Source organism: Sinocyclocheilus rhinocerous, unplaced genomic scaffold (genome assembly GCF_001515625.1).
Source record: "Sinocyclocheilus rhinocerous isolate Xijiao unplaced genomic scaffold, SAMN03320098_v1.1 scaffold47, whole genome shotgun sequence".
Classification (NCBI taxonomy): Eukaryota; Metazoa; Chordata; class Actinopteri; order Cypriniformes; family Cyprinidae; genus Sinocyclocheilus; species Sinocyclocheilus rhinocerous.
Genome location: NW_015633578.1, coordinates 553,390 through 577,202, shown reverse-complemented (window position 1 = coordinate 577,202; position 23,813 = coordinate 553,390). Strand labels below are relative to the sequence as shown.

General features: G+C 37.9%; 2 protein-coding genes across 2 annotated transcripts in view; one reads left to right on the top strand and one right to left on the bottom strand.

Moving 5' to 3' along the window:
• LOC107744654 (histamine H3 receptor-like) overlaps positions 1-5,728 on the top strand; it is a 10,138-nt gene extending 4,410 nt beyond the window's left edge. The window contains exons 3-4 of the mRNA XM_016558460.1: positions 4,762-5,397; positions 5,693-5,728. Coding sequence (XP_016413946.1) covers positions 4,762-5,397; positions 5,693-5,728 — 672 coding nt within the window. The remainder of the gene's footprint in view (positions 1-4,761; positions 5,398-5,692) is intronic.
• A 10,662-nt stretch (positions 5,729-16,390) lies between these two features.
• The window catches only part of LOC107744643 (lamin-B2-like), a 21,671-nt gene continuing 14,248 nt past the window's right edge, over positions 16,391-23,813 (bottom strand). Inside the window, exons 7-12 of the mRNA XM_016558447.1 lie at positions 23,078-23,298; positions 19,925-20,162; positions 17,092-17,199; positions 16,894-17,013; positions 16,719-16,817; positions 16,391-16,642 (exon numbers count right to left, since the gene is read on the bottom strand). Coding sequence (XP_016413933.1) covers positions 16,601-16,642; positions 16,719-16,817; positions 16,894-17,013; positions 17,092-17,199; positions 19,925-20,162; positions 23,078-23,298 — 828 coding nt within the window. The 3' untranslated portion in view covers positions 16,391-16,600. The remainder of the gene's footprint in view (positions 16,643-16,718; positions 16,818-16,893; positions 17,014-17,091; positions 17,200-19,924; positions 20,163-23,077; positions 23,299-23,813) is intronic.

Genomic DNA, 23,813 nt, shown 5'->3' with positions numbered 1-23,813 from the left:
GCTGGGTCAAAACAACCCAATTGCTGGGTTTGTCCCTATTTTACCCAGCACTGGGTTGTATTTAACCCAGCATTTTTTAGAGTGTAGAAACATTGACAGCAATAAAGAGCCTTTATTTTTAAGAGTGCATGCAATGCAGTATAATTATGCTTCCTGCCTTTTAGAACATCAGAAGTGCACGTACAATGCCTTAAAATACTTGAGTAGCTCACTAGAAGATGGGTTTTCTTTGTAACGAATGTAAAAAGAACAGGAAGTACTTTTTGGTCCTGTATTGTACTGCACCACTGTATTGTTGCACAAGTGTTTTTTTAAGTTTCCGTCTCTAGTCGTTCTAGTGGCTTGACTGAATTCAGGTTTATGACTGGCACGCTACAGACAGCTATTATGCGCTTCTATCTCTCTCATATATAGCACTGGCAAGTTGTTATAGTGTATCGGTTCGTTCGAGGTTGTCCAAGTTTAATGCTGTCACTCTAATCAAGATTCATTCATTCAAATCCCTTGTTTTTGAGCCAGATAAATACGGCTCTGATTAAATTTTATCATTTGAAAGATATATATTGTAAAAATACCGGGCACTTGAATTGCTTTTATGTAGTTGTCTTTTGTGGTTTGTAACTGGTTTTTAAGGAGTAGCTGCCCATCGATTAACAAATAAACCACATTTCTCTGGTTTTGTCTGCTTTGACCTCATCTTGAAAACCAGGAGCGTGATTAGACCACTCCCAACAACAACAACAACAAAAGTTTATTTCCTGCAAGGAATACAAAACCAGTATGCCAAACCTCTCAAATCCACAGAAACGGTCATGCATACTTATTCTATTATAAATGATTTATTTTGCAATTCGTACATTAAAGGGTTAGTTCACCCAAAAATGAAAATCCTGTCATTAATTACTCAGCCTCATGTCGTTTCAAATGAAACGAACAAATGAAGATATTTTTGATGGAATCTGAGAGTGTCTGACCCTGCATAGACAGCAACACAACTGAAATGTTCCCAAGTCCAGAAACGTAGCAAGGAATGACAGAATTTTCATTTTTGGGTGAACTATCCTTTTAAGTGCATTGGTCCAGTTTTCTTTTTGTTTGTGAATTTTGAGTAGATATTGAGTGAAACAAGTGTTTGTCTTATTTGCTGTCATTTAATTGTATTTTGTGTGTTATATCACCATTGTATTGGGCAATAAAACTCTACAATGGTTGTCCTATAAAGCTAACTTGATCCAAATTTCCCAATGAACCATTTTTATAATTTCCAGAAACTGGAAGCGAATGAGGATCCAGGTTGTCAAGCTCCAGACTGTAAGGAGTAGCTGCCCATCGATTAACTACTTTAAATCATGAGTTGCTTGTACAGTTTTAAAGTAGCTGGATCTGAAGTGGCTGTCAGCTTTAAAAACCACGTGGCTGCACACCAGCTCTTCTGGTGAAATCATAAAAGGAAGGAAGGGGAAGGAAGTTCAATATTTTTTCCATTCAGTGTGTGCATTTATCTCCATTGCAAACAACGAAACGATGTCGAATTTGGGTTCTTGAGGTCCTTAAATAACCGCTCCTCACATTCACAGAAACTGTTGAGCAAAATAAGCTCAGAAAACATGGGAACGATGCCCTACTGTGAAAGACGATTGCGGTGAGCGGAAAATGACGTCGTTGAAGCCCATTTCTCAGCCATTATTTCAAGCGGCTTTTGACATTCCAGAATAGAATTTGAGCAAAATATGAAACGCAAATATTGATTTCCTGCTGAGAATATAGTATCAAAATCGTTAAGAAACATTATGTGCTCCAATATCAAATTTACGAGAACCTGCAGATGTGCTGAAAGGTAATTTAGCTGCTTGTGACTGAATATCTGAAGCGTAACTTATAATAGATTATGCAATTGCATCTCAGCAGTTTATTACGTGGCTTCATGCATAATGCATTAAAATGTAATGCAATGAAGTACTCATTGTTTAATGTCTTTACTTCCTGTTGACAACATATATGCGCTTTATCTGTCATTGCTTTTGAAAGAGTAACGATCCATCATAAATGACAAAGTAAAATGCTTTTCAAATGACATTTCAAAAAGACTTGTCAGTAATTGAAAGTAGCAGTTTATGTGGTAGTATCAGTGGCATTTGACAAACATGTCTGACTTCATTTGGCTTTAATTATTCTCCTTGGAGGTGAATTATTTAACTCCGAGAGGGTTCTTTCCTTAATAAGTGTGTTCTACAGTAGAAGGCACAGGCGGTAGGTTTTTCCATGCCAAGAGTATATGTACTGCATGGGGATTTTCATAACAACAATCCCCAATCCTAATTTTGTTATCTACACCTCTACGTCAACTCAAAAGTACTATTACAGGTAGAATATTTTTGTGCATATTTGTAGGTGAATCTGTATATTTCACTACAAAACAAACAATTATTGTTAATAATTAAATGGTTACGTGTAAAATATTACATAAAACCAATTTTTAGAACATTATGATTTTTAAGTGAGATTTTCATGACAATTGAACATTGCTTCAAATGTTTGTTATTATAATGCAAAATGTATTGTCTTTATGAATTATTAATATTTAAATATAAAGTATTTATACATTATGGTAGTATGTTCTGTATTACAATAAAAGTATTACAATAATCCAAAGTCAAACGATGATAACTAGTGGGAAATGTGTTTAAACAACATCTAAATGATTATTTGAATCTGAAGTAGGCAAAATATAATTGTGGTAACACTTTACTTAAAGCCTTTATTTATAACGCATTATAAAAGTATTTTTAGTGCATCAAATATGCCTTGTGATGCACCTTTTAATATATTGTATGTCCTCATGAATAACTGTAACCACATTTACAACACATTATAATACACCTTTAGAAAATATATATATAATTAAAAACAATTTCAGATGTAACAAGGAATTTGCTAATATTATTATGCATTTCAGCATTAATTACACTTATTTATGAAAAAATATAATGCATTTTAATGCACATTATACATACCTCTATAATGAATTATACATAAAGGCTCTAAGTAAAGTGTTATCATAATTTCTTACATTCTGTTGATTTGGGGGTGAAATATAATCTGGACAAATGTGTTTGTTTTTTCAAAAGCTTCGCCTCTATAAAAATGCTATAGTACTTGTTGAGTGGGCGGCACATCAAAACTGAAATGGGCATCATGTCAACAAAACTTATTTACTAGCTCCAGTTCCCCAGAATCCAGTTCAAGGGCGTTAAACGCTGTGATGTTTGTCTTTAGGTACTGTTACCGTCATGCTCCTAACTCTCCCTAAAGACTATTATTTGCCGTAATTTCAGGGCTGAAATGGCATTAGTTCATAACAAGAAAACACCCTTGAGGGCTCCTGTCTTTTACGAATAGATGATTCCTTTCTCTGGTTGTCATCTTTCCAATTGTCATTTTTAAATTACTGAAATGGAAAGTGTTTTCGAGCTAGACTTTGGAGCGAGGTGCGATGGTGAAGACAGCCTTGTTGTCACACTGTCCGTCAGCGGAGACAATTATGCTTGTCAATTATACACTGCTATATTTCAGAAGATTTACAGTTCATTTCAAAGGCCTCTCAATTATCAACATGATCGAAACTTTGAAATACATGATTGATAGTTTATACTTTTTTAGCAAGTAAAAGGTCTTTTAGTATAATTGTACAAACGTTCACCCTTCAGCTAGTGCTTCTTGCTGTGAAATCTTCACTGATTTTTATAAAGTAAATGTAAAAATAACTTTGATATTGTTAGTAATATTTCAAGATGAACATTTACTGGACTGAAGCAGCTTCACTTTGATTATCCAGACATCATTTTTTTAGACAAATTTGTTTATTTCTCATTGTCTTGAATTGCATTATAAGTTTTGATCATAAAATCCAGCATTTAAATATCATCCTACTAAGATATATTATGACAACTGATATTTATATAATTTTATGTATCTGCTATAAAGATCTGACTGATTTACATTACAAGCTTTCAGAATCTCATCTATCAGCATCTGCACCAAATTGCATAGTTTTGCTCAGTTTGGGCCTCTGAATAAAATTGAACTGTTTTTTCCTCCATATTCTCTATACTATATGAGCCTATCAAATATGATACTCAAGAAAAACATGTATGCAATTTTTAAAAATATTTCGTCTGAAGGTTCTGTGAACTGTTCCATTTCAAAAATTTGATTTTTCTGACTATTATTTAATATAGGATTTACAAGGTTATAAATCTCAGACTACTTGTGTAAATCCTCCTATTTCCCGTTCTCTTTTTATGAAGGCCGTAGACAGAAAAGCAGATTGCTAGGTTTTGAAACAGAGCCACAGGAAGTTGTTGCTACAGACACAATTTGAACAGGGTAGGAAAAAACGGTATTCATGGTGTAAAGTGGTTTAGTCACTCGTCTTGATCTTTTATTAAATGTGAATTGTAATTTCACGTCATCAGACTAATCACTGATTAACTCATAATAGCCACATTAATCGAATTGGTAAAAATCATTAGCCCACAGTAAAACCGATCAGTTCTGCAGTACAGAGATTCGTTCTTTTTCCTCGCTGTGCTCAGAATCCTAGGCTGTGAATTGAATAAATCATGAAGAAGAAGAAGAGGCAGTCACACTGTGCATAGACATTATTGAGCGCGATAGCTGCCAGGGATCACTCCAGTGCCAATTTATGACTATTTTATGTTTCTCTCTGGTTTGACTTTAATCTTTCGTCTTATTCCATAGGTGAGGTACCGGGCCCAGCAGGGCGTCACTCGTCTGGCAGTGGTCAAGATGTTGGCGGTGTGGGTTTTGGCATTCCTCCTCTACGGACCAGCCATCATCTTCTGGGAACTGATGGTTGGAGAAAGCATCGTTCCGGAGGACGAATGTTTCGCTGAGTTTTACTGCACCTGGTACTTCCTGCTGTCCGCGTCTACCTTCGAGTTCTTCTCACCGTTCATCTCCGTGGCCTTCTTCAACTTCAGCATCTATCTCAACATCCAGCGCCGGAACCGGAGTCGCTTGGCGCATGTGGAGGCCGAGAAGGAGGACGGCTGGAGGGTCATCGACGGACAGAACTCGTCTGTCTTCTTCGTCAAGACGCGCAAGGTGTCCTCAAGTGGGCCGCCGGCCGTTTCGGACGTGATCGAAGACGACGAAGAGGTTTCGCCGTCGTCCAGCGGCGATCCCAGCAGCACCCACTCCGTATCTTTGACAATGAAGACCACCGTTAAAAAGCGAGGGTTGCTGAGCGGTTGGGTACAGACGCGCATTATACGAGCGCAGGAAGCATCAAATCCATGCGCCCCTTGCAGAAGCGGAGGACACCTTGCGCGTCTCTCGAGAGATAAGAAGATTGCCAAGTCCTTGGCAGTCATAGTGTGTAAATGTCAATCAATTCTTATATGAAAGAATTGGAATGTAGCAACTGTGTCATGTGGACAATTTTATGGTGCTTTTTTTTTGTCATTTATGGTGATCAGCCCTGATCCCTTTTATTAAAAAAGAGCTCTCTGGACTTTCTGCAATGTCTTCTTTTTGTGTTTCACGGAGGAAATAGTGTCACACAGCTTTGAAAGGACTTAAGAATGAGCAAATAATTAAACTATTTTAATTTGGGGGCATATTATCTCTTTAAGATTTGTGTTTTTATTTGTTTATTTTTCTTGACTAGATTCATGGTTACTGTGTCATTGTCAACATTGATTAAATCATCAAAATGGCTTTTTTTTTTTTTTACAAGTATAACTGTATAACTTAGAATGTTTTAAAACTTGTTTACAATAATTTCAATGTTTTTTTTTTGGTGGGTTTTTAAATTGTAAATCCTTATAAAAACAACACAAAAATGCACTTTCTTGTTTTGTGCATGCCAAGTTTTCATCTTGGACCATTCAGCCTGAGCATTCAATTTCAAAGTTGTCAAGAGACTTTATTTTGATTCTCAAGAGAAATTATGTTCTTTATGGATTTAGCCAAGTTATCCAACTGAGGCCAATTTCATATTTGTAGCTACGAGTCAGTGCCTCCCAAGTTCTTTGAGATTAATTTTACTGAATATGTTTATATCATAAGCTGAAAATCTTGAAAATGTCAATCAATTCTTATATGAAAGAATTGGAATGTAGCAACTGTGTCATGTGGACAATTTTATGGTGCTTTTTTTTTTGTCATTTATGGTGATCAGCCCTGATCCCTTTTATTAAAAAAGAGCTCTCTGGACTTTCTGCAATGTCTTCTTTTTGTGTTTCACGGAGGAAATAGTGTCACACAGCTTTGAAAGGACTTAAGAATGAGCAAATAATGAAACTATTTTAATTTTGAGGCATATTATCTCTTTAAGATTTGTGTTTTTATTTGTTTATTTTTCTTGACTACATTCATGGTTACTGTGTCATTGTCAACATTGATTAAATCATCAAAATGGCTTTTTTTTTTTTTTACAAGTATAACTGTATAACTTAGAATGTTTTAAAACTTGTTTACAATAATTTCAATGTTTTTTTTTTGGTGGGTTTTTAAATTGTAAATCCTTATAAAAACAACACAAAAATGCACTTTCTTGTTTTGTGCATGCCAAGTTTCAGCCATTCAGCCTGTGCATTCAATTTCAAAGTTGTCAAGAGACTTTAGAAATTATGTTCTTTATGGATTTAACCAAGTTATCCAACTGAGGCCAATTTCATATTTGTAGCTACGAGTCAGTGCCTCCCAAGTTCTTTGAGATTAATTTTACTGAATATGTTTATATCACAGAGGGCAACATGGATAATCTCCCAAAGGCTCTAGAAAAACTTCAACAAGGTCCAAAGGCAAGGGTTTTGTTTCCATCAGAACAGGCAATAGGATGATCTTTCATTTGATATACTACCATATTGGTCAATAATTATCCTCTAAATTAAAAAGCCACAAAACACCTAGAAATCACAGTAATATTTAGCATACACCTCTAAAAATCAGGTCTTATCCCTGGAGCAGTCGCTACGCTTCTGCGGCTCTGGTCTGCTTTTTGCTCCAGTGAATTAGTAAATGGCTTTTTTTCCAGATGGCTTTGAGAGCACTCCATTTATCTGTGCTGTTTGGAGCTCAAGTTAATTAAACCCCAATGACAAGCATCCTCATCAGATCCTTGAATTTGAAAATCTAGAATCTCTTAACCAGGTGATGCTGTTGCACTATATGGTGTCTATGTAAAGTGAACGAGGGCACAGACATGGCTGTTTACATGATCAATGGTTGGAGCATTTAGAGAGCAGCGTTTGAAGTGACTTCTTGATAGCTCAAGAAAAGATGTGGTTTAATGTATCTTTCTTGCATGTTTCTTTTGTAGTTGTGCAGCAAATAGAAAAGCAGAAAATTGTCATGACAGTTGGGGAGCATGAATGTTGGTTTTAGATTATTATGCATTGTGCATCTGCACACAATTCTTCAACAACTATCAAAGGAAACTGCTGTGAACAAGTCACACCACTATCGAATCAGATCAGCGTGCACCTTCCCTCTGAGCATCCCATTGCCTACGGATGATAACCTCCCACATAAATGTGTGGATGTCAGGCTGTCCTGAATTTACGCTGATAGAATGAGAAGCACAGAAATAAATTTGTGGCCAAACTCCTTTGAAGATGTTCCACTGAATTGCGGAAGTCTGACTGACTCAAGCTGTTAGCAAGAACCAAGCTTAAGGGTTTAACCTTACAATGCAATGTTGGGGACAAGTTTGATTAGGGGCTTTTATCATAATTTTCTGTATGATTAACGCCTTCACAACTATAAGCAGGTAGTTTACCCCACTGAAAAGACCAGCTTAGACCACCGTTCCTTTGGGGTTCAGGCTGGTTTATGATAGTTTGGTGTTGGAACAACTGGATCAACCATGTTGATCACCTGTAAAACTTGGCTGGTAAAACATATCTACCAGCATGGTCTTTCTGATAAAGCTGATTGACTGATGGTAGTTTTGTTGGCTATGCTAGTTCTGGCAAATGCTAATCCCAGCAAAACAGATTAGTTAAAATGAACCCGTCTCTGGTTTGGTGGTTGGAGGAACTTGATCATGCATTGGATGTTATCAAGATTAATACGTTTTTGACCATGGTTTGCTGTCTTTACTGTGGTAAAATTGAACTTTAACCATTAAAATCACAAGCAAAACATAGCTGGTAAAACTTGCCTAACAGCATGTTTTTTTGGTGAACCTGGTTGACCATTTAAGTCTTGCTGGTTATGCTAGTTAAGGTGATGTGTTCCGGCAAAACAGGCACCAGACAGAAGTACTTTAGTTAAAATGATCCCATCTGGTAGCTGCTACAACTTGGTAAGGTAAGCATCTTGGTGGTAGGTTTTTGTGGATAACTTGTGTAGAGGAATACATGTGCACACAGTCACCACACGGAAGTAGACTTGATGGGGCTTATGGGGTACATAGATCAAAACAGGTTGGGAAACACTGGGCTAGATGCCCTTCCTCAGATTACTAATATTTAAATTCTTGGTCCCTGGGTTTCCACAATCCTAAAGATTGTAACACCTAATTACCAGCAGCACCGGCGGCTCCGGGATTATGACCCAGATTTTGTGAGACCTTTGCAGTGAATGTCACAGGCGTTCACCCCATTGTTCACTTTCCGGCACAGCAGGCACCACAACAGACATTAAGGCTAAAAGACAGCGGCATGATAAAGTCAAAGGCATGATAAGGCAGTAAAGGACACAGTTTGCGCCAATTTAAAATCATACAAGCACAACAAACTCGATGGGGGGAAGCTGTCCTGCATAGAAACCTGCTGTGCTTAATGTGCCATCATGTTCATACCACTACTTTATGCATTGCATTTTGCCAAGATTAATATGTTTTTGACCATGATTGTTTTTTATCTTGCATTAAAGCTCCTGATTAGAAATTAGTATTAGTTTGGTGCCAGTTTGATTTTCTTCTTCTTCTGTTTGCTGTGTTTTCTGTGGTAAAATGCAAGTTTGATTAGATTCCTGGTGGGCAATTGATTCTTGCAAGACGACATTTTTCGATTTCATCCCCCGAAAAACCCATTTAAGGAGTGTTGTTGTTGTTGTCAATGTGTAGCCATATTCCCCATCGAGAGAATTGTTTTTTAAGTTAAGCTCCGAAAATGACAAAAAATAAAGGAACCATAGAAGTGCTCCAGATGACTTTCACTATATTCTCAGTCTTCTGAAGCCATACTACATCTTTATGGCAGTGCACTGATATAGTATTTTGAATGTACTCTAACACAAAAGATATGGAATGACATGAAGGTAAGTAAATGTCAGAATTATTGTTTGTCCCATGGGACTGTCACTATGATTAGTATGCTGTGGATAAAGGCATCTACTAAATGACTGTTGGCTTACAACTGTTAAAAGATTATTTATACTTTTATTTATGCTTTTGAATGATGGTAACTTAAAAACGCACCAGATCGTCTACACATCCAACCACCCTCCCACACACACTCTGCTGCAACAAATAAGAAAGAAAGAAACAGACTTTCTTTAGACAGATGGACGGTTAATTTGTTCCAGGACTCTTTTGTTCTCTATTAGCTGAAGGTTAATCTTGTTGAAAGGTAGGAATATTTTAGCTGTTGTGAATCAATGCTTGTCAGTCCTTTGAGGTGAAGTACCACCTTTGATCAAATCAGAACATCTGAATTCCCTTTAATTTTTCAGCATTGACATTTTTTGTGTAAGCTTAAAGCTGATGCAACTTTTAGTGTCAAAATACTCTCTTGTAATCTTAATATGCAGAGACAGCTATAAGTAAGCCTTTTGTAGGTGGATTTCCTCTGAAGTGTGGCTCCATCAAACCATTGCTCTTTTGCATCAATGTTTGGGGGATGAGAATGTGCTTGTCCAACCAATGATAAACAGGGGGAGCACTGTCTGAAAACAGTCATTATTTATGCATTATTTTCAGGCCTTCACATTGATGTCCTCTGGGTCCGTATGTAATTAGACTTTTAAAAGACCTAAACAAGTGTAAAAAAAAGTGTGCTATCTGAACATGTTTTATAAAAATAGCTAGAAATACTTGTGAACTGCTTTTAGGATGTTGCTGCAATGTACAAGCAAAATCTGTAAAACTAAAATCACAGTTCGTTTACTTCATCATTAAGACTTGAAGCCTGTCTGACTTGACTTGGCTTGGCCTGATATAAACTCTATAACTTTCACTGTCACACAGATTCGGTCTAGAGAGCTTTTCTCTCTCAAGGTTGAAAAACTTGTGACTTGACTCCTACCTACAAGGTGAAGACTTCTTGTCTTAACAGGGGACGAGGCCGGATTTAATGTGCACTGGAGTGGAAATGAAGGAAATATGAATCTAGGTTACGGGGATTTATTTAAGAGTTCTTAGCACAGCAGGTAGTTCCAAGGACATGTATCTGGATGTTGTGATAGCAGGTGAAAAAGGTTAGCATACTGTTATGTTGTGTGTACACGGCGAACTTTCTCAATAGGAGAACTGTCCACAGTGACAATGGCACGATTCGCCCCATGCTCTGGAGTCCAGTTATTTTTAGCACCGTGCATGCTGCTGCAGTGAATTTTAAAATGGCTTTGGCTGGATACTGTGCAAATGGTTGAATAACCAATGCATTTTTATTCATGGTCCTAAATTAATTCCCAGTCCTCTTTTCTGAGATGATCGGATACCAATTTTAAGTTCATATTTAGATTTAGAAGAAATTGGTTTTAAGATATAGACTGCCTGAAATTGGACCTTTGGGACCAAAATGCAATCTGTGAGAGTGCAAAGCTCTTCTCAGGATATTTGAAAGCCAACTGCATAAAAAATGGCATGAATGTGTGAAAAATACCTATTAGATGACCGTTATTGAGGAAAGACATAATTAACACTAACTTGTCAATAGCACTGAAGGTTAGAGAGCACCGGATGAAATGGGAGAGGGCAAAATAATGAATGGGACTGTGAAGGAGTGTATCGCTGTGTTGTTCTGTTGGTAAACAGCAGGTGAAAGACGCCCCATTCTCACTCGCAGTGGGGGTGCTGTCAGTTGGTGGGTGGGCGTTCAAACTGGACATTTGTAGGAATGTGACAAAGACACAACACAATAGCATTTAGGCTGAACTTTCAATGCAATTTGCGGCAAGACACTGGCAGTCAACAAAAAGGCTGTGATGTTCTTTCGCTTCAGCTGGCATTAACAAGTGATTGGACGTTGGATGTGCACTCACAACTAAAACAAGCACAGTACCACTATGGATTAACCCTTGCAACACCACATAGTACTAAGTATGACTTGCACTCTTAAAAATAAAGGTTCTTTATGGGTAAGAACTTAACACCCATGGAACAGAAAAATTATTTTTAGTGAACAAGGTTCTTTAGATTTTTATGTTCTTTTAAGAATTGTTCACTGAAATGTTCTTTGGGGAACCAAAAATGGTTGAATATTGAATCACTGCGAAAGCCCTCTTTTGAAGCCTGAGTGTAGGATGCTACAATGGGACTACAATGGCATTTGGACACGGTACCACAACACAGAGATGTAACAATTACTGTATCACTGCTGTTCATAAGCGCTGCTTTGTTTACAGCGGTAACCAAGGAAACACTGTATCACTGCTGTTCATAAGCGCTGCTTTGTTTACAGCGGTAACCAAGGAAACACTGTATCACTGCTGTTCATACGCCCTGCTTTGTTTACAGCAGTAACCAAGGAAACACTGTATCATTACTGTTCATAAGCTGCTTTGGTTTACAGCGGTAACCAAGGAAACACTGTGTGAATCGAATCGTGAGTTGAGTGAATCGTTACATCCCTAACAACAATGATATTAAATGATGGATACCCCAACAGTAGGAACGTTTTGTTGCATTCGGTCCCTTTTGAAATAATTTGCATTGACTTAAAGCAAGTTTCAGAAGACATCTTAATTTTTTTTTCACTCAACCATCATGGAATGGAACGCACAGGATTGTGGGATATCAAAGGCATCGAAGGATACATGTATGCTGCCTTCAAAAATCGATCAGATGAAGGCATCTCAGGAGTCAGGAAGTGAAGCTGACATTGGATTCGGATGTGCCTTGATGCCTTCCTACCTTGGAATGCATCCTCAAAGGCAGCATTTTTTAGCTTTCGGACGCAGCCACAATGTGCACCGTTGGGCTGGGGGCTTCAAGAACGTGGTTGGGAACCACTGCTTTAGATCAGTGCTGGCTAATCCTGTTCCTTGAGATCTGCATTTCTGCAAAGTTCAATTGTAACCCTGATCAAACACAACTGACAGCTCATTAAGGCTACGTCTATAATCTGGACACATTTGAAAATGGCATTTTCGTTTCAAAACTCTCTCTGCCCACAAGTGTTTTCTAAAAATTTCTCATCTACACTGAAATGTCGGAAAATGTACGTGTGAAACTTCATAAAAAGCTCACTGAGATGATGGAACAGTGATACGTTTTCACACAATTCTTCTGGCAGGATCATTTTATTCACGAAAATATAGTGCGTCCAGGTCGCACTCACTCACTAATACATGTTTGATCTAAAACGCAATGTTTTGCCGCAGGACGGCAATTGTGAGTAAATTTTCTGTCATATTTGCAGGACTGTAAGATTAAGAGTATGTACAAAGTAACATATCTTTAGAAACAGTGTGAAAGTAGCACATAACAAGCACAATATCGGTATAAACAGATATATATTTGTACAATATGCATCACATTACTAAACATGCTGTTTTCTTTGACAAAAATGCTTTATCAATTTGGACGGAAGGCCAAAACGGAGAGAAAAATATGTGTTTTCAAACAAAGACATATTAGTGTGGACAAGGCCTAAGATCTTCAGGAGCACTTGATGATTACAGACAGATGTGTTGGAGCAGGGCTGGAACTGAACTCTGCAGGTAGGCAGATTTCCAGGAACAGAATTGTGCACCCCTGCTTTAGATTATTCAATTGTTCTTATTCAATTGATTATTCAAAGGTTCTTTGGGGAACCCAAAATGGTTCTCAATGGCAGGGGTCACCAATGAGAGCTAGGGTCAAGGTCTTCAGGGTCACTTGGGTGTGTTGGAGCAGGGTTGGATCTGAGGTCTGCAGGATTCAGAGGCGTTGCTGAAAACAGCCCCTAACATATATGACCCTGGACCACAAAACCAGTCATAAAGATAATTTTAGATTATTCAATTGTTCTTATTCAATTGATTATTCAAAGGTTCTTTGGGGAACCCAAAATGGTTCTCAATGGCAGGGGTCACCAATGAGAGCTAGGGTCAAGGTCTTCAGGGTCACTTGGGTGTGTTGGAGCAGGGTTGGATCTGAGGTCTGCAGGAAGGTAGCTCTCAGGAAACCCCGGTTCTATGGCATCACTGCGAAAACCCCTTTTGGAATCATTATTTTTTAAGAGTGTATAGTAAATTCTAGGAATTCTAACTAATATCTCCATGGAACATGATCTTTACTTAATATCCTAATGATTTTTGGCATAAAAGAAAAATCAATAATTTTGACCCATACAACGTATTGTTGGCTATTGCTACAAATATACCCCAGCGACTTAAGACTGCTTTTGTGCTCCAGGGTCACAGAGTGAAAACAGAAAGAAAAGCAGCCAGAGATATTGTATATGTCATCAACTGAGAGATCAAACGTTGAAAAACATATACTTTAAGTGTGGCGCACTCTAGTGGTGATGGCTTGTGGGTAAACAGTGATGCACAACATATTGGCGACTGATAAGTGATGGATACTCTGATATAATGCTGTATATGGTATAATAGTGCAATGCCTTAATTTAACTACGGCAGTGTTTTTGGTGTATCTGTGCATTTCAAATAAACATGGCAATGTCTTGAATTATTCATAACAGCAACATACAGATACTTGCATGTCTATACACGCATTAATAATTCATGTTGAATGTCACAGGAACTCTGTAGTAGATTGTCACGTACAAGCAAGAAACTATTTCCACCTCTATCCGTCGCTTCCATATTATAAAAACAAAAATGCAAGTAAGCCACCTCTAAACACTAATTTGAAAACTTACCTGCTGTTCCTAATGTCTAGTAATCCATATAAGCCACCTGAGGCTGTAAATTTTACCGCGTGGCGAGTGTTCTTTGGCACATTAAGCAAAGTGCTTAAAAGCCTTTAACCATGTTAAAACCACAGCGTTTCATTGCATTAATTTACCAACCTCCAGGCTATCTACCAACCTCCAACTTCAAAAACCAGTAGAATTGTTTACTTCAGTCATTTAGAGTTTGCTTCTTATAACAGACAATGGCACAACTTAATATGTAAAACATTTATTGGATATTGCATACAAAAAAAAAGACAAATCAAAGTAAAATAGATCACAATTAATGAGACACTTTTGGTATGCGCCCTCCTCTTAAAAGCCTTCAAAAGCCTTCGTACAATTTACCCTTAAAACAAATTGGATTCATTGTTCACAATTTATGGCTCAATTTTTACAGCCTTAAACTCACATTTCTGTCTTTTGATGGCAGTTCAAACAGCAACTTTTACTTTACAGTAGATTATTACAATGACAGATTGACAATTTCGTATTAAATATACCAAAGCACATTGTATCTGTTACATAAGTCACAGCCCTGTCTAATAAAACCTGAAAGAACAAGGAAATGACTTTCCTCATGAAAACAGTGTTTGTAACTGAAAGAAGCTAAATTTAAAATTCACAGATGTGGAGGTGTTTGGCAAAGAAAACAGTTTCCATTTACGTCACATGAAGTAAACTAAACAAAAAGGTAGATTTTATTAGCTCAGAGGCCAAGTAACAAATGTACACAAATACAACTTTACTTGAACTCAATTTCACTTAAATCTGACACAAATCGGTGTGCCCCATGATACACTATCAAGCAATTCGTTCTCAAAGAACCTTCAAAAGAACCCTAAAAAATAAACATTTAGATAATGATAGCCCCATTTAAAATAAAATAGTTCCGCACTGCATTACTTAAAAAAAAAAAAAAATCATGTTTCCCAGGTCAATTTTTTTGTACACCACACTGAATATATTCACAAATTTATAAGACGTTTAATGTAAATTTTAAATGTATTTAAAGACTCCTTGTGCACTAGGATTTTAAAAATCCTGAGGAAAAAACTATCAAAAATATACGATTGTAGCTAAAAACCAAACTGCAGTATAATGCAGTTTGTGTGAAAAGTTGAAGCATAGACCCTAGAGCTCACAGTAACACTCAGATCCGTTTCTTATAAAAATATCTGCCGCATGCATAATCATCTGAGAAACATTTAAAATAAGAAAAAGTTTTAAAACTTAAACGCAACAGAATCGACAGGGTGGATAGATGTAGATTACTCACTGGATTCAGCAACTAAAATATGGGTTTTAGTTTTTTCGGAGTGTCTCAAGTAGGTTGCAATTTGAGCAAAGCAAGCCAGAAATAAAGGCAAATTTGACAAGTCAAATTGGTTTCATTCGTCATCCATTTCTTTGGTGAATCTGCACGAGCATCCACACTTTTGTAAAAGTGGGTTGATTCTGGTCCAATTTCAATGCAGAATTCAATAACCATTAACCTCATGGTAAATTCATTCAAATTTAACATTCAACCCGAATTTTTTTTTTATATTTGAATAAACTGAAAATGTTTTGAATATTTGAATGAACAAACTCTTTTGAATACAGAATTGAGTAGCTTCTGCAACCCTCTACATTGCGAGTAAATCACTCGCATATGCGACTAAATCTTCACTCTGGGCGACTAAATGATGTCTAATATTAGCCAATGGCTAATAAATTCTCAGATTTTACTCGCCAGTGTGTGAGTTGGAGGCTGAGTATATGATTAGCACAGATATATTTTCACTCACAGAACACTCTGACTGAGTGCTTCAGAGTTTCACTCTCCGCCAAGCGATCTGTGATATGCGCACCCGTGTTTGTGTATTTGGCGTAACGTAAACTCTAATGTGAAGGCGCACGACTCGCCGTCGCTTTCTGTCGCTTTCATGTGGTCTCAAAAATGTCTCAATCACTGATTCAAACATACATAATACTATGTAAAGCATGAATCGAAACATCACTTAAAATGATTTAGAAGTCGTTTCCACCCTGTTCATCTGGTTGGCGAAGCACAAAAACATAAGGTACACTAAGCTGTCAGTTACGGGCTATAGTACACTACAGAACAATAATAATTCCCCCATTCATAACCCCGCAGTGACGAGAACACATTATTCATTGACATGAATATGCAGATTCATTAGTCATCGGCTCGCACAAATACTCTAATTTCAGGTTGTTTGACTCATTCTCGGATGGCATTCACCAAAGCTACGTACTGGGATGTCGCCGCTGTTGGGAAGCGCTTTTGACTCCTACGGTGGCCGTCTGGAAAGACTATTCATTGAAAAACAGCATCGTTTGCCGCAGCTCAAGATTAACTGGCTTTACAAATGAGGTCCGTACAAATAAAGGGTCGAGGGAGGGGTGTTATGAACTCATGATTCGAAGAATACAAAAGTAGTGGCTCTACAAAAAAGACTGAATTGTGGGGAGGAAAATACTAAAGATGCGTGGCTCCATCACATGACGGCACATTCTCTGGATCGGATCTTTGGATCGCCCTGGAAAGGAGAGCAAATTTGGTTATAATCCAACATCTCAAGACAGTCGTTCGACTTCAAGTTCTTCTTTACCAACCTGCTGATGGAAGAGATCTTCGTCTCCAAAGTCTCCCTCCTCATCATCACCGTTCTCCATTTCTATCACGCTTTTCGTGACGATTCGCTTCGCCACTTCCTGGAAACCGAAGTTCACGTTTTGTAATTGGATTCAAAAACAAAGAAGGAAAAAGCCAGAAATACGCTCTTCATACCTCTCCGCTTGAATTGACCAGTAAGGTGAGGATATTTTCTCCGGTGCCCCAAGAGCTCTGGCTCTTCCACAGCAGGTCTGAAGGAGGACTGTGGGACACGCCGGCGTCGGCGCTCCACACCTTTCACAGAACCAACTGATTAACATCTAGTCAACGTCCTGAGATGGAATTAAATGAAAGACGGTCCTATTTGCTTACATTTACTGTCTGGCCTGCCTTCAGGACAAACTTGGGACTGAATTTATAGGTGATTTCCTCTCCATCGCCAATTTGTCTCTTTAGTCGCCAACTGCCCAGAGATTGATCCTAAATTTGGAATTAAAAAAAATATATATATGATGAATTCGTTTTTTTTTTTAGTAAAGCAAGGCACCACAAAGTAAAATATTAGCTAACAAACATCACCATACTATGGAAGCCCATTTCTGCCACTGAATAAAAAAAAAAAAAAGCTGATTGCGACTTCTCACAATTCTGACTTTTCTCACAGTTACATGACAGAAACTAGCATTCGTGAGCTTCAAAGTCAGAACTGCGAGATTTAAACTTGCAATTGCGAGAGAGAAAAAAAAATCAGAATTGCATGTTTACATTACTTTAAAAATAGGATGCATTCTGGATATCAGGCACAATAGAAACACACTCCATTATGTCTGATGCCCAAGATGCTTCCTCGATGGGCGGCACTTTTGGCCAAAGGCATGTTGGAAGGCAAAGCCTAGTAAGTATTTTTGCACACTATTTAAAAGCTAAAATGCTCGAACATGCTGTCTAGGTTGACAATTCACTAGCTTGTATAAAATCAGTTGAATGATATAAGAACAAACCCTTCTGTAAAAACCTTGAGAATATAGCCAGGAATAAAACTGTACAGTTTGGTGTATGTAAGTGCTGCTGAAGTGGAGATACAAACTCATTAAAGATATGTATTGGAACTGAAATCTACAGATGTAATTAAGTGGAATAATAAAATCAAACGAATGATATGAGCAAACCCTTGAGTAAAAAAACTTCAGATTATAGATAGGAATAAAACTTAAGTTTGGTGTATGTACACTCTAAAAAATGCTGGGTTAAAAACAACCCAGTGCTGGGTAAAATATGGACAAACCCAGCAATTGGGTTGTTTTTAACCCAGCATTTTTTAGAGTGTACATACACCAAACTTAAGTTTTATTCCTATCTATAATCTGAAGTTTTTTTACTCAAGGGTTTGCTCATATCATTCGTTTGATTTTATTATTCCACTTAATTACATCTGTAGATTTCAGTTCCAATACATATCTTTAATGAGTTTGTATCTCCACTTCAGCAGCACTTACATACACCAAACTGTACAGTTTTATTCCTGGCTATATTCTCAAGGTTTTTACAGAAGGGTTTGTTCTTATATCATTCAACTGATTGGAAGCCCATTTCTGCCACTGAATAAAAAAAAAAAAAAGCTGATTGCGACTTCTCACAATTCTGACTTTTCAGTTAGTTACATGACAGAAACTAGCATTCGTGAGCTTCAAAGTCAGAACTGCGAGATTTAAACTTGCAATTGCGAGAGAGAAAAAAAATCAGAATTGCATGTTTATATCTCGTAATTCTGAGAAAAAAAAGTCCTAAAAAAAAAAAAAAATATTGCAATTACCTTTTATCTTTTATTCAGTGGCAGAAACTGGCTTCCATATCATACTTCCCTAGGTGATTGATTACATTAAGTTTTGTGAAATATGTTTAAATATTTTAAATGAGGCATCTAATTAAATATGTACTAATTTGCATACATTTCCAGAACAGAAATGGTAAAGCCAGGTTCAAAATTTTTGTTTAATTTTGTTGATAAAGTTAAACATTTTTATAGAGATCTTTGACTTCTGACTCCACAAATCCGAAAAACTGCCAAAAGAAAAGACATTTTCACTAAGTTTTTAGGAATAAAATGTTGTATAAAACCAGGTGAATGATGTATGAACAAACCCCTCAATAAACACCTTCAGAATATAGTCAGGAATAAAACTGTAAAGTTTGGTGTAAGTGCTGCTGAAGGTGGAGAAAAAAACTTAAAGAAATGTACACTAAATGAAACCTACAGACACAAATATGTCGTTTTCAGGACTTACTTTAAAAATAGGATGCATTCTGGATATCAGGCACAATAGAAACACACTCCATTATGTCTGATGCCCAAGATGCTTCCTCGATGGGCGGCACTTTTGGCCAAAGGCATGTTGGAAGGCAAAGCCTAGTAAGTATTTTTGCACACTATTTAAAAGCTAAAATGCTCGAACATGCTGTCTAGGTTGACAATTCACTAGCTTGTATAAAATCAGTTGAATGATATAAGAACAAACCCTTCTGTAAAAACCTTGAGAATATAGCCAGGAATAAAACTGTACAGTTTGGTGTATGTAAGTGCTGCTGAAGTGGAGATACAAACTCATTAAAGATATGTATTGGAACTGAAATCTACAGATGTAATTAAGTGGAATAATAAAATCAAACGAATGATATGAGCAAACCCTTGAGTAAAAAAACTTCAGATTATAGATAGGAATAAAACTTAAGTTTGGTGTATGTACACTCTAAAAAATGCTGGGTTAAAAACAACCCAGTGCTGGGTAAAATATGGACAAACCCAGCAATTGGGTTGTTTTGACCCAGCGGTTGGGTTACTACCCAAAAGGTTGGGTTAAACATTTAACCCAACCGCTGGGTCAAAACAACCCAATTGCTGGGTTTGTCCATATTTTACCCAGCACTGGGTTGTTTTTAACCCAGCATTTTTTTGAGTGTAGGTGCTGCCAAAGAAGTAAAAAAACTGTAGAAATCTGCATACACGGTGCAATAAAACTTAAAAGCGTATTTTAGACTTTTCTTTCCTCCAAGTCAGAAACAACACTTTATAAAAAGCCAAAACTAGCCCCAAAATTTCAATGTATTAAAAATGGCTTTAGCTTGTAGTGTCTTCCCTTAATACATGAAGTGAAACTTGTGTAATGTGACATTTATTGCGTTTTCCCAAACTCCCCATTGACTGTACCTTGTCAGAGTTGTTCCTGAGGGTCACTGATTTCCCCTCCAGGTTGATTTCCTCGATACTGACGCTTCCCGTCGCTTCGGCCTCCTGGCTGATCTGGACTTTGGGAGCAGCGGTGGACGCTTCCTCCAGCTCCACGCGCTTTCTCTTGGCGCGGGAGCTACGTGAAGACGTAGAAGTGCTGCTCGCTGTGGTGCGGGACACCGTGACCCGTGAGGACGGGCTGGGAGACAACTTCAGCCTAGACGAGAAGGGACACACATGCGTTAAAACGAACAGGAATTCACGCATGTCACAGTAAAAAGTGAGTAGAAAAGATGAACGGGCAACCGCACCATTAAAACGAAATGTTTATGCGACTTCGCTGTTGTCTTACCTTTCCATCCTATCATCTGTGCTCCAAATATCTCAACTGCAGACTATCTTTAACTCGTCTCAATCTTCAAGATGGTCTAAGCTGCCTGCTGGTCTTCAAGTCTTTGTGCTAAATGAGCTTTCTGACCTCTCGTTTTTCGACAGTGCCGCTATCGGTTCGCTTGCGCACAAGTGAAACACACAATTATCATTCCAGCGTGACATTTTACAACCTACCCTGCTCCTCCGGCACATCAAGTATGTCAAGTATGAAGCACAAAAATGTGAAGTGTGCTTGGCAAGCGTTTCTGAACAAGTTATGGACCTCGGGTATGCGTGAAGACGAATGACGATAATAATCAGCTGCCAGAGCTCCATCAGCAGATACAAACCGCTCAACAAAGCCTAGTTTGTGTGCATCGCGGACTTAAATGCTTGATTGTGTCACAAAACCAAGCGGGCTTCCTACATTGATGGCGTTTTCGCAGACTTGCCCGAAGCACTTTAAAAACCTAGTAATCTGCCGACCACTCGTGTTCAAACACGTTTCAAAAGCTAACAAGCTGCCTAACAAGTCACCCTTTGTAGACAAGGTACAGCATTCTTAGGTTTTGAAGTCAGTTTTGAAGCATTTTGGACATCAGGCACATTAGAAACTTGCTCCAATGTGTCTGATGCCCGAGATGCTTTCTCAATAGGCAGCACTTTTTGCCATAGGTAGGGGTGTGCGATAATGACAAAAAAAAAAATATCTCGATATTTTCTGGGATTTTGTCAACAATAATTAGAAGATATTTTACTGGGCGTGTTATTGTGCTGGTGTTTTGGCAGGTTTAGGACAGCTGACTCCCGAAGCTTTTGTTATTCTTCATAATCTGTGCGGTGGTTAGTTTGCAGGAGTAACAGAAATTCACTTTTCCAATAAGTTTAAATTGATTTTTACCTTTTATGGGCATTTTTACCTTTATAAGGCTAATTTTTTGTCTAACGTAATTACATGTATGCATCGTCTTTTGTGTCAAATACTTACATTTTATCAAAAAATTTAAACAGTTAGACACTACAGGGCTGTTACCAATCTAATAAAATCAGTATCAACAAAATTTGTGTTTGCGATGCAGAGGTGGCACAGAATCTGCATCTGAAGTGTCATTTAGATGCATTTACTCAGACTGTTTAATGCAGGACATGAATGCAGTTATAAATGCATAATTAACGTTTTGATGTTTTAGAAATAAAATGTTCAATAGTGATATTTGAAATGATTTTGGTGGGGAAAAAAGGGAAAATACTTTAAATATAAACCTAAAATCGCCAGTAGGTGGTGGCAAATCACTGCATGAGTGAGTCATTGAATCAATCATTCAACCGATTCATTGATTCAGTAACGAAACACTGTCGTGTGTTGCTCAGAGACGCAAAACAGTTCTGCTGTGGCTTTATTTGAAACGATTAGTCGACAATAAACTGTCGTCAAATAGTCATTTGATCTCATATGACCTGTAAGAGCCTGCAATAACACTGTTTGACCAGTGTGGCGCTGTAGCGCAAGACCGTAATTCAACTCTCCTGAATGAAATTCAAGAGAAGACAGACTCCTCAGCAGAACCTGACACCGCTGAAAGCAGAGTTTAAATGAATATGTAAATATGTCTTGTGCACTTTACTCTAAATAACAAAATAAACACACAACAAATGACAGTGGTGAGAAAACAGCGGTTAAGAAAGCATCTGATCATAGCGAATGTGGATAAGTTTGCACCAGCTCTGCAATCGGCTCTACAGTCACGTCACGTTTGTTGCAGCCCTATTTGAAACTATTTTCGTTGACGAAATACAGCAAAAACAAGAACTGCTGTGTCTAAAATGTAAGTCACTTTATATTCACTTCTTGTTTATTGGACTGTTTTATAAAATCAATATCACATTTGCAATCGTGCTGATATTTGGAGAAAAAAACTGTACTCTTTGTGTGATATTAACTATATCAGATTATATAAATATAAAAGACATATAAAAGTCATACGAGGGCATATTTGCCCCCTTATCTTGAATTTGAGGGAATTCTAAATTTATTTTAACAGACTAAAACATGCAGTAAAAGCGTGAACACTCTGGGTGTTTTTGCGATATACTCGATAATGTCAAATCGCATATCGTTTAAAGGGGTGGTTGATTGCGATTCCGTGCTTGCACAGGTTCTACATGATCCTCTTCAGTAATATCCTCTGCTTCTCAATCGGGCTCAAACTGATAAGCGATATTAACGACGCCTTGTTTATTGTTTACAAAACAACCAGAGCACATGCCGCTGAGGTGAGGGGCGGGACGTTTAGACGCGCGCTAGAGGCGGTTTAGCCAATCACAACACACTGGGCTAGCTAACCAATCAGAGCCCATCGCCTATTTCTAAGGGTGGGGCTTCATAAAAACAGGAAAAGATCTGCCCGTTTCTCAGAGAAGGGACAGAGCGGTGTGGAATAAAGGTAAATTATGTGAAAAATAATGCGTATTTTTACAAACGAAGCGTTAACACATTTTAGACTGCACCCCATAAACACAATCAAGCCTAGAAAAAAAACCAGTGAACCACCCCTTTAAACAACAATTATGATATTCTCGTAGATAATATATATCACACACCCCAAACCACAGGCCAGTTTGAATGAGTTTCAAAAGCCCAAAACTGCTGTTTAGGATGGCAGCTCACTTGGCCTCCATTCCTGTCATGTTTACATGATTATTGGTCTGAGCGTTTAAAGACGTGGGTCCTATAGACTCAAAGACGCGGCAGGCTCTCACCTGTCCTCCTCGCCCTCCAGCAGCTTCCTGTAGGCGTTGATCTCCATGTCCAGGGCCAGTTTGACGTCCAGCAGCTCCTGGTACTCGTTGAGCTGCTGCTGCATGCACTCCCTCATCTCGGCCATCTCGCGCTCTTTGGCGTCCAGCTGTCGGCGGTACTTGTCCCGGTCGCTGGATAGCATGTCCTCCAGCTCGCGGATGCGCTCCTCGGCGGCAGACGCCTGCGGGGGAAAAACAAGTTGTGAATGACAGGTAGCAATTAATTTCTGCTGCTCAGTATTACAACATAGTGTGGTGTTTTCCTCTAACACTACAGGAGAACTCAGAGAGAACTGAAGTTTCAACTCAAAAGGCTTTCAACTGGGACATTTAGACATCAGCTTTTGGGTTAATGCAGATTTTGACATTAAATTTTTTCCCCCAGAGAGCACATATGCTCTAAAGTAAAAAATTTAGAGCACATAAAAAAATAAAAATAAAAAAAACTGTAGGAGCACAATGAAAATCGATCTAATTTATCACACTTAATAAATGGATACAATTTTATAATTTATTACAAAACAAAGATTTTCAAATATTTTAGGTTTAAACTATTTAATAATTATGTAACTATGTATAGGCCTACTTTAAACTTTATAACCTGTGCGTGTATGTACATCCACATACATATATACAGTGGGTACGGAAAGTATTCAGACCCCCTTAAATTTTTCACTCTGTTATATTGCAGCCATTT